The sequence below is a fragment of the Schistocerca serialis genome, chromosome 6 (genome assembly GCF_023864345.2).
Source record: "Schistocerca serialis cubense isolate TAMUIC-IGC-003099 chromosome 6, iqSchSeri2.2, whole genome shotgun sequence".
NCBI lineage: Eukaryota > Metazoa > Arthropoda > Insecta > Orthoptera > Acrididae > Schistocerca > Schistocerca serialis.
The window spans coordinates 96772143-96790010 of NC_064643.1; the positions used below are offsets into that span (position 1 = coordinate 96772143).

The 17868-nt window shown below is 39.3% G+C and overlaps 1 protein-coding gene across 1 annotated transcript in view; it reads right to left on the reverse strand.

Annotated features, from left to right (window-relative positions):
* Positions 1 to 17868, reverse strand: part of LOC126484659 (Down syndrome cell adhesion molecule-like protein Dscam2) — a 339526-nt gene that overhangs the window by 90552 nt on the left and 231106 nt on the right. The window contains exon 21 of the mRNA XM_050108250.1: positions 3125 to 3283. Coding sequence (XP_049964207.1) covers positions 3125 to 3283 — 159 coding nt within the window. The remainder of the gene's footprint in view (positions 1 to 3124; positions 3284 to 17868) is intronic.

The following is a 17868-nucleotide window of genomic DNA, read 5'->3' on the forward strand; positions in this document are numbered from 1 at the left end:
TTTCTTAGAATTTACTTCAGGTCTGATTTGGACACCTTAAGTATGTACTTCGGGTTCAGCTCTTAAAACAGGTCTAGTGGACTCATCACGATTATGCCTTTAGTTGCTTGAAATGTGATGAGGAAATTGCAGTTCTTCATTGCTTCTTTGATCTGCGTTTGGAAACAATGTGGGGGATCCTTCTTGATTTCACTGATGTTTTTGACAAAAAACAGAATCTTCAGTCACAATATTGGGTGCAAGTTAGACTAACAAACAATGGAGCACCTTACTAGTGACATTATCAAAACTGCAACATTTGGGAATAAAAGACTCCAAAAAATAGGTAGCAGTGACTCACAAAGCCAACTTACCTCTGAAAAATGCACTTGAGGAAAATGAAATACCATGAGAATGTCATATTTAAAGCAAAAAACAGCCCGTTATATCAGTCAAAAATTGAAAGATAGTACAGCCATAGCTGTTAAAGCTGATGAAGGCAATGCCACTGTTATAACCTACAATTATCTGGTCTGTCTTTGGAACTGTGTCAGTTTGTAAATGTAAATTCAATTTGTATGTATGTATTGAAATGGGGACCTAGAAACGATGGAGAAGCTTTGACCCTGCCGTAGCCCTCAGTGGTACAAAACCCCACAACAAGCTACAGCAGTCCACTCACCCCACCGCTGCCCCACACCGAACCTAGAGTTATTGTGCGGTTCGGTACCTACAGCAAATCTCAGCTGATGATGTGCTGATATCCTGCTTGACTGTGGTGCAGCAGAGGCAAGTAACACTAATGGCAGTGCTGCCATCCAGGTTGTATCATCAGATACAAGAATCAGTTTTAGCGTCCTGTGCCAGCACTCTACCATCCCATATTAGTGGGGTGGTAACCATTTGTGTGATGTTGGTGGGGGAAACCACAGAACTTAGCAAATTCATGCTGACTTGAACTGTTACCACTGGGCTGTTACAACGTGTACCATGATCCATATAGTAAGAAATGTCTTGCTGTTGTTTTTGTGGAACTGTCTGTATTCAGAGTAGATTCGGCCCAACAGGAGTACCATAAATTGACCTGAAGACATACGACAACCCATCTAATGAGGGCAGTGGTCCAATAAGTACTGCTACATGCTGCTGGCTGAATACACTGTGCCATGACTGATATTAATTTTTCTTTCATGTATGTACAGGGTATATCATAACTGATGGCATAAACACAAACAGTTGAAAATACACAATACTAGAAGCAAATAAGTCTCAGTAGGCTGCAAATGAACTGCTTGCCAAGTAATTACAACTTTGTGGTTGGCAGCCATTGCTGACATGATTCTGTGTAAACACGGCATGCTTGTCCATGTGATCTTTGTTTACTTTTTCAACATGTGGATTTGTAAATAGAATGGACACACAGGCAGAATGCCACTCATGTCAGATGTTTGCAAAGTGTCAGTTGTGCTGTAAATGATTTTGGTAACATGGAATATAAGAGTAATGGGGAGTACACGGATATGCATTGCATATATGGTAGGACTAACAGCAATGCACGGAAGGCTGCATGCTTGTACCAAGAAGCGCACCCCGCCTGAAGGCACCCTATGAAACAAACGTTTACAAGGGTGCACCAACACTTTTGATAAACTGGGAGCTTTGCACATGCTGCACGAGCGGGAACTGCACAGTGCTTGAAGCTGTTGTGCTGGAAACAATCGAACACTCTCCAGGAATGTCTACACGGAGATTTGACACACAAATTTCTGGAATGAACCACAGTAGTGTTTGGAGAATAATGCATTGCATTGCACCTGTAACATCTCCAATGAGTTCAGTGTCTTAGTGAGGTGGACTTTGGTCCTTGACTAATATTTTGTTTGACAGTGCATGCAACAACAAAGTGTAGACAATATATTTTTGTTTACAAATGAAGTAGGGTTCTCTTGTGATAGTGTGTTTGATTAGCACAATTCTAACATTTGGAGTCGTCTTGACTCCACCTTACAAGCTGTGCATGAGTCTCCACATCAGTGACATTTCTTACTGAATGTGTGGTCAGGGGTACTAGGTGATCTTCTTATTGTGCCGTACATGTTGTGAAACAAATGTAATGTTTCTGTGGCATCATCTTGCAGGATTGCTTGAGAATGTTCCCTCAGAGCAATGCAAAAGGATGTGCTACATGCACGCATGATGGGATACCGGCACATTTCGCTGGTACATTGAGAATACATCTAACATGCCAATATGGACAAAGAAATACTGAATGAAGAGGACCTGTACTGTAGCCTCCAAAATCACCTGATTTTAACACCACAAATTTCTGTGTTAGGGACCACTTTAAAGGTGTAGTGTATGCAACTCTGGTTGACACAGTTGAAGAACTGGAGCAGAGACTTGCCAATGTTTGTCAAGAATTTCAAAATGATCCAGGTGTGTTTGAAAAAGGATTGAAAGCTCTTTGTGGTGAAGGGTACAGTCCTGCATCCAGGTACAAGGAAAACACTATGAACACCTTTTACTACATGTACAGTCATGTAACTGTTGTGTTCATTCAAAACAGATCCGTTTCTGCCAAAGTATCTGTAATAACTTTTCGTAACGATGTATGGTATTGTTACCTCTTCCTAATCAGGACGACTTATGCAAATCAACTCAGTGGTAGCTGGTAACCATAAAGTCACAATTGTCTCACAAACCTTATTTACAGTTTTTGTTGCTTCTACTATTATACACTTTTAACTTATGTGTTTATGCCATTGATTATGATACACCCTGTATATTTCCACTAAACTATCAAGAAATGTTTCTTTGGACTCTTTTTTCTAAATTACATTTTGGCTAAATAAAATAGACCAACACTCAGTTAATGGGCAGTTTCTCAAATTTTACACTATTCCGATTTATAAGATACACTGATTATGTTTACACTAAAAATTAGTTTGACATACACCATGAAAAAACAGCTGATATTACACAATAAAATCAGACAGTGAATTAGTAGCTAGAAATGGTGAATTCCCTGTTCTTTCATCTCTTTGCACCTTTTCCTGTGAAATATCCAGCTGCATACTGTAGTATTCTGTTCAACTCTGCATGTATTGAATAATGTGCAAAAACTGTTACTAAAGTTTTGACTTACCATCTTCTTCTGTGCGACAGTAAACTGGTGGACTTTTCACTCCATCTCCACTGTTGGTAAAGGCTAGTACAGAAATGCTGTAATTTGTGTATTTCTGAAGGCTCTGAAGAGCAGTCTTGAATGAGTCTGTTACAACTTCCGTATCATGTTCATTAGACTCTGAAAAAAAAAGTACATTGTGACATTAAGCACTGAGATTCAATTCATAACTTAGGCACTGAACTAAATTCACCAACTTTTTAATATTACTCTACATTTTTGTTACAAAAATTTTTCTTTTCACTGCATTTAATTATCAAATGCCTCCATGTTTTACAAACATTTAATATCAATATCATAACCAAAAATCCTGTGTGGAATACAAACAATTTTAAGTTAAAGACAACCACTAAACATACAGAAGAAGTGTAGATCATTAAGTAGTCCCCCCCCCCCCTCCCCTCACCAATTCTTCCTTTCTACCCATGCACTCGACATGCAGCTACACCTGCTTATAACTGGGTGGGCCACTCGAGAGACACTTCCCTTTTCTTCTTCTGTCCTTTCTTCTCCCTGTTCTTGACCTTCCTTCCAAAACAACCCTCCAACTGCTTGCTCTCTCTCTCTCTCTCTCTCTCTCTCTCTCTCTCTCTCTCTCTCTCTCTGTCTCTCTGTCTCTCTCTCTCTTCCCCCCCCCCCCCTCCCCCCCCCCCCTCCTCCATGTGTGTGCAGATGTGTGTGTGTGTGTGTGTGTGTGTGTGTGTGTGTAAGTGTAACTGAAATACAGAATGCACATTTTACACAATAATTTTTTTTTAACATTGATGCTATAGAGTCTAAGTGAAGTGCTTCTCAGGATTTGAATGGGGAAAAAAAAAGAGTGTGTCAATTTAAGAATAGATGGCTACACCAGATTCAATTAAGCAACACATTCCACATCTTAGAAAATATAGATTATATGGACATAGGAAGAGAGTGAATTATTTAACAAAGGTGCTTATGCAAAGAGCAAAAGATGTTGTAGATACAAAGAAAAGAAAATCTCAAATGGAATAAGGCAGCTACTAATACACATGTCTTCAGAGGATGTGAGAAGACGCAATGGAAATTTAGTAAGAGAAACAAATGAAACGATAAAACTGTAGAGAAAACAAACAGAAACTTATGTTGAGTAGGTATGATTTTTCATTGGTTAAGGTGGAAAATGAAGTAGCTACCAACTCTTGGCTGTTGGGCCATATGGTGGGCGAAAGTCAGGTTGGTGGCCCATCGCTATCCGTGCTTCTTCTGACTTGTCTTTGCTGATCTTTGTGGCTCAGTTTGAAGTAGAACTTATCACTGAAGACAGTTCTACTGCAGTAAATGAGACTCCAGACCAAAGAATTGTCTGGATAAGCCCCAGATTGCAATGGAAAACCAACCTTACTGTCGTCCATCATATGGGTCAACAACCAGGAGTGATGGTCTGGGGTGCCATTTCTTTACATAGCAGGACCCCTCTGATAGTCACCTGCAGCATCCTTACAGCACAGCACAGCCCTCCAACCACCTCGGGATTTTGATGATTTAACATGCCATATGGACAGAATTTGGCAAGATGTCTATCAGGAGGACATTCAGCACCTTTATCAATCAATGCCTAACTGAATCAATACTTGCATAAAGGCCACAAGTAGACATATGCATTCTGACTTGCTCAATTTGTGAAGCTCTTTGTCGTGAATAAATCAAATAGTTTTTCTCAAATTGTAATCATTTATTTTTCTGTACATATACATCACATCTACTAATTTCCATTCCATTCAGGTAATCCCTTCAAGGTGCATCTAGTTTTTTTTCTTAGAGTGTGTAAAGCATCTATAAAGGCAGGAAATGCTCTTTAGTTTCAAACAGATGCAGAACAAACATATCAGGAAGGCAAATTTACTTATTACATCCTACTACACTTTGTGAAACTATGTCATCTAGCAAAATTCAAGACAACACATCAAATACTATGATGAGTTAGCCAGGACATAGTGAGGGAATCCATTCGCTTCACCACAAGAGAACTGGACAACAATGCATGGACTGTAGTCACATGCAACCTACACACTGCTGATACATTATAAACATGATTCTGGGGATGGGCACTTTGTAGCTCATATACCATCAGCAAAATACAAAGGTGGTGCAACATGGACAATTCGAGGTGCTGATGGGTGTTCAGATGAAGACGCAGGGTGTCAATGATGCCAGAACAGGTGTTAACCTGATGATAAAAGAACTAGGTGCTGCTAAATCCTGCCCTATCCAAAAGGCTTGTTCTAAACACTATTCTGAAACAGGACTTTATTAGCAGTGACAAAGAAACAATCCACAACCTGTAGGTGGAAAAGGCAGAGAAAATTAGGCAGAAAACATGAAGGATCATTGGCAAATCTTGACTGCTGAAACCAAACAACAGCACAACAGAAAGCATTAAGGTTGCTAACAGAAGATGAGAACATCATAGTCCTATATCTGCTGACAAACGAAAAGAGAGAATTCTATACCATCAGGAAATGAGCACTCTGCTACAGGTTGTGGCCTACAAGAAGCTGAAGTAGGCCCTAACATCAAAGAAAAGGAAAAACAGTGGCTCTGGTTGACCAGTCTGCTCTAATAAAAGAAGATATGAAACGACTCTATCCAAAGGCTTCAGCACCATCATGCCTGAACAGACAGCTGTCATTCATAAAGAAGGTTTATCACTGTAGCCAGTAGTCAACAACATTAATGCACCCATGTATGGAGTGACCAAGTATCTAGCCTCTAGGCTGAATTTGTGACCACAGTGAAAGGGATGCCCTGCAAAAGGAAGACTTGCTTGTGAGCTTCAACATAACATATCTTCACTAAAGCACCAGTTCAAGATACCATGGTATATTAGCACATAATTTTTAGACCAAAACAGTGAAGCTATCTGAGCATGTACTCACCACAACCTACTTCAAATATGGTGGGGAGCTCTATGAACAAATTGTTGGAGCACCCCTGGGCTCCCAACCGGGCCCTAGGATTGACAATCTCTATACAGAGAACTCTGAGGAGACAGCACTAAAAACTGCATGGATCGAACCTAGAGACTTCTTCCATTATGTGGATGACAGCTTTGTTGTGTGCAAACATGGCAGTGAGACTCTGGATGAGTTCCTAGGCCACCTAAACAGTAACCATCAAAACCTACAGTTCATGATGGAGCTGGAACAGAATGGTTATCTTCCAAATATAGACATTTTAACAAAAAGAAAGGCAGATAATAGGGTAGGACATGCAGTCTACAAAAAGAAGACCAACACAGATCTATACCTAAATGCAATGAGCTGTCATTGTTCGGGACAGCGGTACACTCTTCTAACAACACTAGTTCATAGGACATGTGCCATTTGTGACAAAGACAGTCTCACAGCTGAGCTGCAACACCACAAGGACATGTTTTATCAAAACGGGTAAAGTGAAGTGCAGATTAGATGTGTATTGAAGAAAACGAGTGATACAGACATCTCAGACAACAAAAGAAGAGGGCGAGAAAGAGAAACTCACCTTCGTCCCCTACATTGGGCCTCCTTCAGCCAGAGTTGCAAGAATTCTGTGAAACAACAACATCAAAGCCATCTCCTGACAAAAAAGAGAGAGACAGGGAGAGAGAGAGAGAGAGAGAGAGAAAAAGAGAGAGACAGGAGAGAGAGAGAGAGAGAGAGAGAGAGAGAGAGAGAGAGAGAGAGAGAGAGAGAGAGGAGAAGGAGAAGGAGAAGAAAAAGAAGAAGAAATGCTTGGCTTAGTAAAGGACAAGCAAAAACTTCAAATACCTCATATGTGTATCTCTTGTGAGTGTGGCCTCCAGAACATCAGGCAAAAGCTTTGTTGTATCTCACAACACTGTGTGGAGTACATTAGATAGATATATATGGGGCATAAAGATAGTTCAGCAGTGGCAGAACACAGCCTCAAAAAAGGCTATAAGTTTGAATTTTATTGAATTTTACAAAACAAAAGAACTAGAGCATTATTAAAGAATTGACTGAGATAAGCATCCACAGCAACCTTGTCAACAGGGATGTAGGTTAAGTTTGGCATGGAATCCTGCAGTTGCAGCTATATGCTGAGACTGCACCCAGCAGTTGATGCTTCACGTGTCCTGGATGAGAATGGATGTGCAGAGAGTTGAACCATGGCCCGGTCTCCACCATGAGATGCTGAGCCCCATATGAGGGAAGGGATGGAGAGAGATGATTGCTGATGAGGTATATACACTGAAGAACCAAAGAAACTGGTACACCTGCCTAATATTTTGCACAGTCCACAGAAGCACGCAGAAGTGCCACAACACAATGTAGCATGGACTGAACTAATGTCTGAAGTAGTGCTGGAGGCAATTGACACAGTGACTTGTGGAGGGCTTTCCATAAATCTGTAAGAGTCTGAACAGCACATTGCAAAGCATCCCAGACATGCTCAATAATGTTCATGTCTGGGGATTTTGGTGGCTAGTGGAAGTGTTTAAACTCAGAAGAGTGTTCCTGGAGCCACTCTGTAGCAATTCTGGATGTGTGGGGTGTTGCATCGTCCTGTTGGAATTGCCCGAGTCCATAAGAATGCACAATGGACATGAATGGATGCAAGTGATCAGACAGGATGCTTATGTATGTGTCACCTGTTAGAGTCGTATCTAGACATATCATGGGTCCCATATCACTCCAGCCGGCTGGGGTGGCCAAGCGGTTCTAGGCACTACGGTCTGGAACCGCGCGACCGCTACAGTCACAGGTTCAAATCCTATCTCGGGCATGGATGTGTGTGATGTCGTTAATTTAGTTAGGTTTAAGTAGTTCTAAGTTCTAGGGGTCTGATGACCTTAGAAGTTAAGTCCCATAGTGCTCAGAGCCATATCACTCCAACTCAACTGCAGATACCCCACACCATTACAGAGCCTCCACCAGCTTGAACAGTTCCTGCTGAGACGCATGGTCCATGGATTCATGAGGTTGTCTCCATACCCATACATGCGCATCCACTCAATACAATTTGAAATGAGACTCATCTGACCAGGCGACATGTTTCCAGCCGTCAACAGTCCAAAGTCAGTGTTGACAGGCCCAGATGAGGCATTAAGCTTTGTGTTGTGCAGTCAACAAGGGTGCATGAGTGGGCATTCGGCTCCGAAAGCCCACATCGATGATGTTTCGTTGAATGGTTCATGTGCTGACACTTGTTCATGGCCCAGCATTGAAATCTGCAGCATTTTGCAGAAGGGTTTCACATCTGTGATGTTGAACAATTCTCTTCAGTCATTGTTGATTCTGTTCTTGCAGTATCCTTTTTCCGACCGCAGCGATATTGGAAATTTGATGTTTTACCAGAGTCCTGATTTTTATTTATTTTATTTACACATCAAGTTCCATAGGACCAAATTGAAGAGCAAATCTCCAAGGTCATGGAACATGTCACTACATGAAATTGCAACATAAAAGTAATAACAGATAAAAATAAAATGTTTATGAACCCAAAAAAAGTCAATCCATAAGTTTAAGTAAATGCAATCAACAATACAACAAGAATTTTTTTTTTCAAGGAACTCCTCAACAGAACCAAAGGAGTGACCCATGAGGAAACTCTTCAATTTTGATCTGAAAGCATGTGGATTACTGCTAAGATTTTTTAAGTCGAGTGGTAGCTTATTGAAAATGGATGCAGCAGTATACTGCACACCTTTCTGAACAAGAGTAAGGAAGTCCGATCCAAATGCAGGTTTGATTTCTGCCGAGTATTAACTGAGTGGAAACTGCTTATTCTTGGGTATAAGCTAATATTGTTAACTAGAAATGACTGTAACGAATATATATTTTTAAAGGCCAATGTCAAAATACCGAGAATCATGAAGAGGGGTTGACAAGAGGTTTGTGAACTTACACCACTTACTGCTCAAACTGCCCATTTCTGAGCCAAAAATATCCTTTTAGAATGGGAAGAGTTACCCAAAATATAATACTATATGACATAAGTGAATGAAAATAAGCAAAGTAGACTAATTTTCGTGTCAAACGATCACTCACTTCAGATACCGTTCAAATAGTAAAAATGGCAGTATTAAGTCTTTGAACAAGATCCTGAAAGTGAGGTTTCCAAAGACAGTTTACTATCTATACTATCTATCTGAAGACCTTGAAATTTGAACTGTTCAGTTTCACTAATCATATGCCATTCTGTGAAATTAAAACGTCAGGTTTTGTTGAATTGTGTGTTAGAAACTATAAAAACTTAGTCTTACTGTGATTTAATGTTAGTTTATTTTCTACAAGCCATGAACTTAGGTCATGAATTGCACTATTTGAAACCAGGCCAATGTTGCACACAACATCCCTTACTACCAAACTAATGTTGTCAGCATACAGAAATATTTTAGAGTTACACATAATACTAGAGGGCATGTCATGTATATAAATAAGGAACAGGAGTGGCCCCAACAGTGATCCCAGGGGCAGCTGCTTGACTGTGCCCCATTCAGATGCCACATCACAGCCATTCTCAACATTGTGAATAATGACCTTTTGCTGTCTGTTGCTAAAGTAATAGGTGAACCAATTGTGGGCTACTCCCTGTATTCTGTAATGGTCCAACTTCTGGAGCAATGTTTTGTGATCAACACAATCAAACACCTTAGTTAAATCAAAAAATATACCTAGCATTCGAAACCTTTTGTTTAACCCATCCAGTACCTCACAGAGGAAAGAGAATATAGCATTTTCTGTTGTTAAATGACTTCTAAAGCCGAACTGTACATTTGATAGCAAATCATGCAATATAAAATGATCAATTATCCTCACATACACAGCCTTTTCAATAACTTGAGCAAACACTGGTGGCATAGAAATAGGTCTAAAATTGTCTACATTATTCCTTTCTCAATTTTTATAAAATAGCTTTACTACTGAGTACTTTAATCATTCAGGAAACTGACCATTCCTAAAGGAAAAGTTACAAATATGGCTAAATACAGGGCTAACATGTGCAGCACAGTACTTTAATATTCTGTTAGGCACTCCATCATATCCATGAGAGTCACTAGTCTCCAGTGATTTAATTACTGACTCAATATCCCCCTTGACTGTATCACAGAGGAGTAATTCAGACATCAATCTTGGAAAGGCATTTGCCAAGAAAGTTACATGATCCCCTGTAGAAACCAAATTTTTATTTAATTCACCAGCAATGCTCAGAAAATGATTGTTAAATACTGTACATATGTCTGATTTTTCAATGATAGCAATATTTTTACTACAAACTGACTTTATATTGTCGACGTTGTGCTGCTAACCAGACACTTCCTTCACAAGTGACCACATGGTTTTAATTTTATCCTGTGAATTAGCTACTCTATTTGCATACCACTTACTCTTTGCCTTCCGAATAACATTTTTAAGCACCTTACAGTACTGTTTGTAATGGGCTACTGTAGCCTGATTGTGACTACTACTAACATTTTTATATAATTCCCACTTTGTTCAACATAATATCCTTATCCCACTAGCCAGCCACCTGGGCTGCCTATTACTGCTAGTACCCCCTTTAGAACTTTCTAATGGAAAACAACTCTCAAAGAGCATGAGAAATCTGTTAAGGAAAGCATTATATTTATCATCTATGTTATCGGCACTATGAACATCCTGCCACTTTACAAGGTTTAAAAAATTCTCTATTGCTCTTTGATTAACTTTCCCACATTGTTTACAATTATATGTGACATTTGTTAAAGTACAAAAGCCTTTTAGTGTTAAACTTTATGCATCATGGTCTGAAAGGCCATTCACTCTTTTACTAACAGAATGCCCATCTAGTATGAAGAATGAATAAAAATATTGTCTATGGCTGTGCTACTGTTCCCCTGCACACTAGTTGGAAAAACACAGTTTGCACCAGTTCATATGAATTTAGCAGAACTATCAACATCCTTTTTCTTGCACCATCATATACACAATTTATATTGAAGTCACCACATATAACTAATTTCTGGTACTTCCTACAAAGTGAATCAAGAACCCTCTCTAGCTTGAGCAGAAATGCTCTGAAGTCAGAGTTAGGGGACCTATAAATAACAACAATTAGAAGTTTGGTTTCACTAAATTCAACTGCCCCTGCACAACATTCAAATATCTGTTCAGTGCAGTGCTGTGATTTATTTATGAACTCAAATGGAATACTGTGTTTTACATACATAGCCACTCCCTTACCCCACAAGGAACTCCTTGAAAAACAGCCAGCCAATCTGTATCGTGGTAAAGGAAGCCTCTGAATTGTCAAATTATTTAAGTGGTGCTCCGATATACCAAGAATTTCAGAGTCAACATCTATAAGCAGTCCACTAACTTTATTTCTAATACCTCTTATATTTTGATGAAATATGCTAGTTCCCTCTCTACTTGGAAAAATGACGTCCTCTGAAGGTGAGCCCTTAGTTAGAGGGACTTTCTTTAAGCAGGTATACCTATCAGCTGACTTCAATCTAAAAAAGATGCAGCTCTAATGACAACTCTACAGAAATTTTTCCATGAGTGATCCTGCCACCACCCACACACTGTCACCTATAAGCTTTGCCAGTCTCCCCTTCCTAAACCTGTTGAGGTGCAGGCCATGTTTAGGGAAACCCGATCTACTGACAGAGCCAACTGTCACCACTGAAATGTAACCCATGGCCACTTCCATCAGTGCCCTCTCCAGCCCCATGTTAATGCACCAGACATTCATGGTACACTCATGAAATGGTCATATGGGAATATGCCCACTTCATCACTACCTCAGAGATGCAATGTCCCATTGCTCATGCAACGACCATAACACCATGTTCAAAGTTACTTATATCTTGATAACATGCCATTGCAGCAGCAGTAACAGATCTAACAACTGTGCCAGACATTTCTTGCCTTATATAGGCGTTGCTGATTGCAGTGCCATATGATATCTGTTTATGTATCTCTGTATTTGAATACGCATACCTGTACCTGTTTCTTCTGCACTTCAGTGTATGTGAGATGCCTGTGTGATCTCGACACTTTGCCAGAAGATGATGTTGAGTGACACTCATTAGAAAGTCATGGAATTTCAACGTAGGCACTTGAAGGGAAGCTCGAGGAGATTTCGTCAGCAGTATATGCTGGGAAAGTCTACTTTTACATAAAATGAGGTACACTTCCTAACTTTTGCGACTTATAGTTCCTTCCTTGGGGAGGAGAGAGGTGTAGGCTGGGAAGGCCAAAAGGAAGGGCAGGACCTCACTAAAGATGGATCCCCCTCACTGTTGGGTATGAGAGATTTGCCTTCTTTTAGCCTTCAACAACTTAACCTTGTCTCTTCTCCAAGGAAAGAACTATTAGTTCAGAAAGGTATGAAGTGTATCACTCATACTTTTATATACACCTATCAGCAATACTATACATATCACCTGCTGAAGGTAAACTCTGGCCAGAAATTCCCTCTCAATTGAATTTTGCTTTGATGAAAGGAAAAATAAAACTGATCTTTGACAGATCAGAGCATGGAATATTAGACCAGTTAATTGGGTAGGTATTCAGAGAATTTAGAAAGGGAAATGGATATGTTAAAATTAGTTATAGTGGGAATTAGCAAAGTGCATTAGTAGTAATAGTAGGACTTCTGGTCAGGTGAGCACGAGCTTAACAACACAGACTCAAATAGGGGGAATGCAGGAGTATGCCTCTTAGTGTATAAGAGAATAGGAATTCAGGTAAACTACTATGAACAGCATGATGAATGAATTATCGTAGCCAAGATAGATTCAAACCCAAAACCAGCACAGTTGTACAAGATTATATTTCTGCTAGCTTCACAGATGGTGAAGAGACTGAAACGGTATATAATGAGGTAAAGGAAATTATTTAAATAGTTAAGGGAGGTGAAAATTAAATTGTGAAGGATGACTGGAATTCAACAGTAGCAAAAAGAAGAGAAGAGTGGAGAACATGAACTGAGGGAAAGGGATGAATGGATAAGCTGCCTGGTAGAATTTTGTACAGAGCATAACTCAGTCACCAAACTCTTGGTTTGAGAATCATGAAAGAAGACTGTATATAAGGAAGAGGCCTGGAAACAGCAGAAAGATTTGAACTAATTCTACAATGGTAAGACAGAGAACAGACTTCAAACCACAAAACATATCCATGAGCAGATGAGAACTATGAACATAAGTTATTGGTTATGAACTGCAGGTTAAAACCGAAAAATATTTCATAAAGCAAAGAAATTAAGGAGATTGGATCTGAATAAACATCAGGAACTAGAAGTTACTGACAGTTTGAAAGTGAGCATCAGTAAAATGATTGGCCAAAACAGGAGAAAGGAATACAACTAAAGACAAATAAGAAGCTTTGAGACAGGAAATAATAATAGCAGCAGGTGATCAAATATGCAAAAATATGAGGCCCAGTAGAAATCCTTGAGTAACACACAAGATACTGAATTGACAAAAGAAGAAAATATAAAAATGTGGCAAATGAAGTAAGCATCTGTAAATGATTGACAGAAAATGGAAAATGACTAAGCAGGTATGACTAAAGCTGAAATGCAAGGCTATAGAATTGTGCATGACTAAAGGAAATATATATGCCACCTACAGAGAAATTAAAGACATCTTTGTAGAAAAGATTAGAAGCTGTATGAATATAGAGAGCTCAGACAGAAAGCCAGTTTTAAGGAAGGAAGGGAAAGATGAAAGGTGGAAGGAATTGCGTAAAAGGGCTATACAAAGGAAATGAACGATATTATAAAAGGCAAGTGTGAGTAAATGAACATGAGATGAGAGCTATGATGTTGCGTGTTTCGGGTAAATGTAGAAAAATGCGAGGCAGTACTGACACTATGATTTATCTTAGAAGACAGACTGAAAAAAGGCAAACTCACACTTGTAAAATTTATAGAATTTTTGGACTAGAAAGAAGCTCTGAACATAACCCAATACCGGGCTGAACAACTATGATTTGATTTCCAGACACGAAAAAGAAAAATAAAGTAGATTTAAAAAAATGTTTTAACACTATTAACTGGATTGCATTCTTTGAAATCCTGGAGGTACTGGGAACAATATACAGGAAGTGAAAGGTTATTCAAAACAAGAACAATATTGCAGTTATAAAATTCAAAGGACATGAAAGGGAAGCAGTAGTTAAAGAGGATGTAGGTCAGAATTCCAGTCCACCCCTGATATAATTTGACTAGTACATTGAGCAAGCTGCAAAGGAACCCAAAGAGAATTAAAGTTCAGGGGGCAGAAATTAAAAACTTGGGGTCTGATTATAACATTATAACTCAGTATGAGATAGAAATGGGCCTTGAAAAGCAGCTATATGGATTGGATAGTATTTTGAAAAGATATTATAAGATGCACACTGACAATGAGAGATCCCCACTGGTGGGATCGACTTTTTGAAACCTAATATATGGTAATGTAGGTTTGGATCCCAGGTATTACACCCTGGAGCCATAAACCCTACTGGGCCATTGTTTGTGGGTAACTGATGAAAGAAAGTCATAATTTTGCTCAGTAATGTTAAAAGAGTCATATTACATAGGCTGATTACATGGTATAGTGTATAGGATAACAGCTTCATACACAGGAGGTTGTGAGTTTGAGTCTCGTCCGGTGCAGTAAAGTTTTTCCATTTTTAAATCACCATCGAAATGCCTTTAACCATTATTTTTATTCAGTTAATTAGTTTAAATGTAATTTTTTATTTCTAGTCCATGTCATATCATTTTAATCACCATATGAACATTTTCATTTGCTTCATTTTTTCTTTGTATCATTCTTTTTCCAATCGGAATTATTGGAAATATGAATTTAATTATATTTATCTATTATAATATTCAATTATTTGAAAATTCTGATCTATCTGTTAAAAAAAACAGGAAATAATTATTTATATTGACTGTGCACTGATGTATTTTTCATTACCAGATGTGTGATTTTTTTTTTCACGGTACTTCAGGGTGTATACGCGGACAAGCAAAAAAAATTCCTGGATTTTTCCTGGATTTCTCAGTTAAAAACACACTTTCTCCTGGGTGAAAAGACACTTCCTCTGTCTTATGTGACAGTATACTGTTCCTCAGAACTGTAAAACTTATCAATCCTTCAAATGGTCATGGTTTTGTACACTGGCATATAATTTCTCAGCACCTGAGAAAACGAATATCAGGGGGGAAAAAAACACGTTTCGGAAAGATCTTTGATGTGCAGCAATATGTACACTGCATATTTTCGTATTATGAAAGAATAAATTCGAATTCTGAAGCACTGAAATTGAGATTGTGATGTGCACTTGTAAGCCAGTCAGAGCTCATGTTACATGATCTCACCAGCCAATGACATAGGATATTCAGAGCATAGGACACATGATCTTGTTAGCCAATAGCAACATTACTGTTAAGTAACATGAAAAGAAAAATATAAAAAGGTAATGGTTAAAATTAATATACGTAGTGATTCTTCAAGCTTTAGTAGCGGATATGTTGTAAATAGTCTTCATGGATTTGCCACCAGATCACATTGTGCAAATTCCACAATATTTCCTCGGAGCAACTGTCTGACACCTTTAGGTGGTTCAACCTTGCTGGTGGCTATGTACGACTGATGGTATCCACATGTCAATGCCCCATTTCCAAAACATGCATGCAAAGAATGTGCAGGTACGTGCACTATGATTTGCAGATAGATGGTGCCATATTCAAACTCCCTCTGCCAAAAATCGCAGAGGGGCTCTTCTGCGTGTGTGCTGTATGCTGCGTTTACTAACAGTGCGGCCAGACGTTACTCACCAAAAACCATACTAGACCAATGTTATGACTTGTCTGTTATTGAAAATTATTGATTTTCACATTATGATTTAATAGCAGCCAATGGGGGGTTCCAGGCTGTGCTCAGTTGAAATCCTGCATCCCTGTTGATGAGATTATCGGCTGTAGGGATACATATTGCTTTTTTAATGATGCAATTCCAGAAAGATGATGCTGGGGACATTAGCATTCTTTGCATGCGTGTTCTGGAAATGGGGCATCGATGTGCATATTGTTGAACTACCTGAAGATGTCAGACAGTTGCTCTGAGGAAATATCGTGGAATTTGCACAACGTGATCTGTCAATACACCCATGAAGACTATTTACAACATATCTGCTGGAAAAGCTTGAAGAGTCACATCTGGTATCTTTACAGGGAGCAGATAGTGAAGAATGTAGGTGAGTTTGACAAGTTACGTCGCAAGAGAGGTAGATTGTTAAGCAGCCTTGCATTTTTACTGAGATGCTACAAAGAAGCAAACCATCCAGACATTAGCTAAATTTAAACATTGTATAAATTCTGCAGGTGCCATTAGAATAAAATGATGGGTGAGTGCAGCACTTGTGAGAGAAAGGGTGTGCTATATGTGTCAGGAATTGTGCTTCGTGTCCAGACTATTACTATCACTCCATCTGAAAATACCAGACTATTACTATCACTCCATCTGAAAACTGACTCGAAGCCTGAACACAAAAAGACGTACTGTGGATAATCTCATGGAGAAGACTTCGACGATACTACAGTTTCGGTGCTAGAGAAGGGTCTGAATTTTGCACCTTCACCAGGGACCATTCCCATCTGAGATGTGATCAATGGAACAGAGCAGGCTGTTTCAAAACTTCCTAAGGATGCTGCCGAAGAGATTGGGCATGACATCTTTGCTCAAGCTTCAACTAAAAGGTCCAACTTTAAAATCACCTCAGATGAAAGAGACACTCTACAAGAATTGAGAGAACACCAAGACATCATCATCTTACCAGCTGACAAAGGAAATGCTACTGTGCTTCTCTCATGCACAGGATGTAGCAGCAAGATATACAAAATGCTTGACGATCCTGCATACAGCAGATTAAAAAGTGATTTGATGGGTAGGATACAGAGAAAGACTTTGGAACTCATCAGGAAGAGCTCGATTCCAGTGCAAGTCGGTAAAGGTTTGCATCAACAGGCTGCAGTTCCTCCTAGATTCTCTGGCCTACCCAAGTTCCATAAGAATGGGGTGCCTCTCTGTCTCATTGACAGTAACATAGGAGCACCTACTTATTTTGTTGCCAAATATCTGACACCACTATTGGGACCTCTCATAGGCAAGTGCGACCATCATATTCAAAACTCTGAAGATTTCATGGGTCACCTGAGAACTCTTAGATTGCAATTGTTGAATCTCTTTGCAAGTTTTGATGTTGTGTCTTTATTTACAAAGGTACCCTTGAAAGACTCTTTGGGGCTTAGCAACAAGTTTGAGGAGGATATAGTAGCATTATTTAAAAACATGCTTACTTCAACATACCTCTTATTTTTAGACCAATATTTTGAAGAAGTGGAAGGTGTTGCCATGGGAAGCCCTCTGTCTCCTGTGGTGGCCAATTGTTTTACGGAGGACTTTGAAGAAAAAGCACTACAGTCAGCCATTCTCAAAACTTCTTGTTTTCTGCGGTATGTGGATGATACATTTGTCGTGTGGCCACATGAACTTGATACTCTGCTTACGTTTCTTCGACATCTGAATTCATTCTATCTGAATATCAATCTATGCAGCAGAATGAAGATACGAAGACACCCACCACTTTGGACTTGTTGTTGTATTTTGGTGCCATGCCGTCAACAATCGGGAGAGTCCTCGGGAGATATGGTGTTAAGAGTGTTTTCAACCAGCTGCAAAACTGAGAAACATGTTG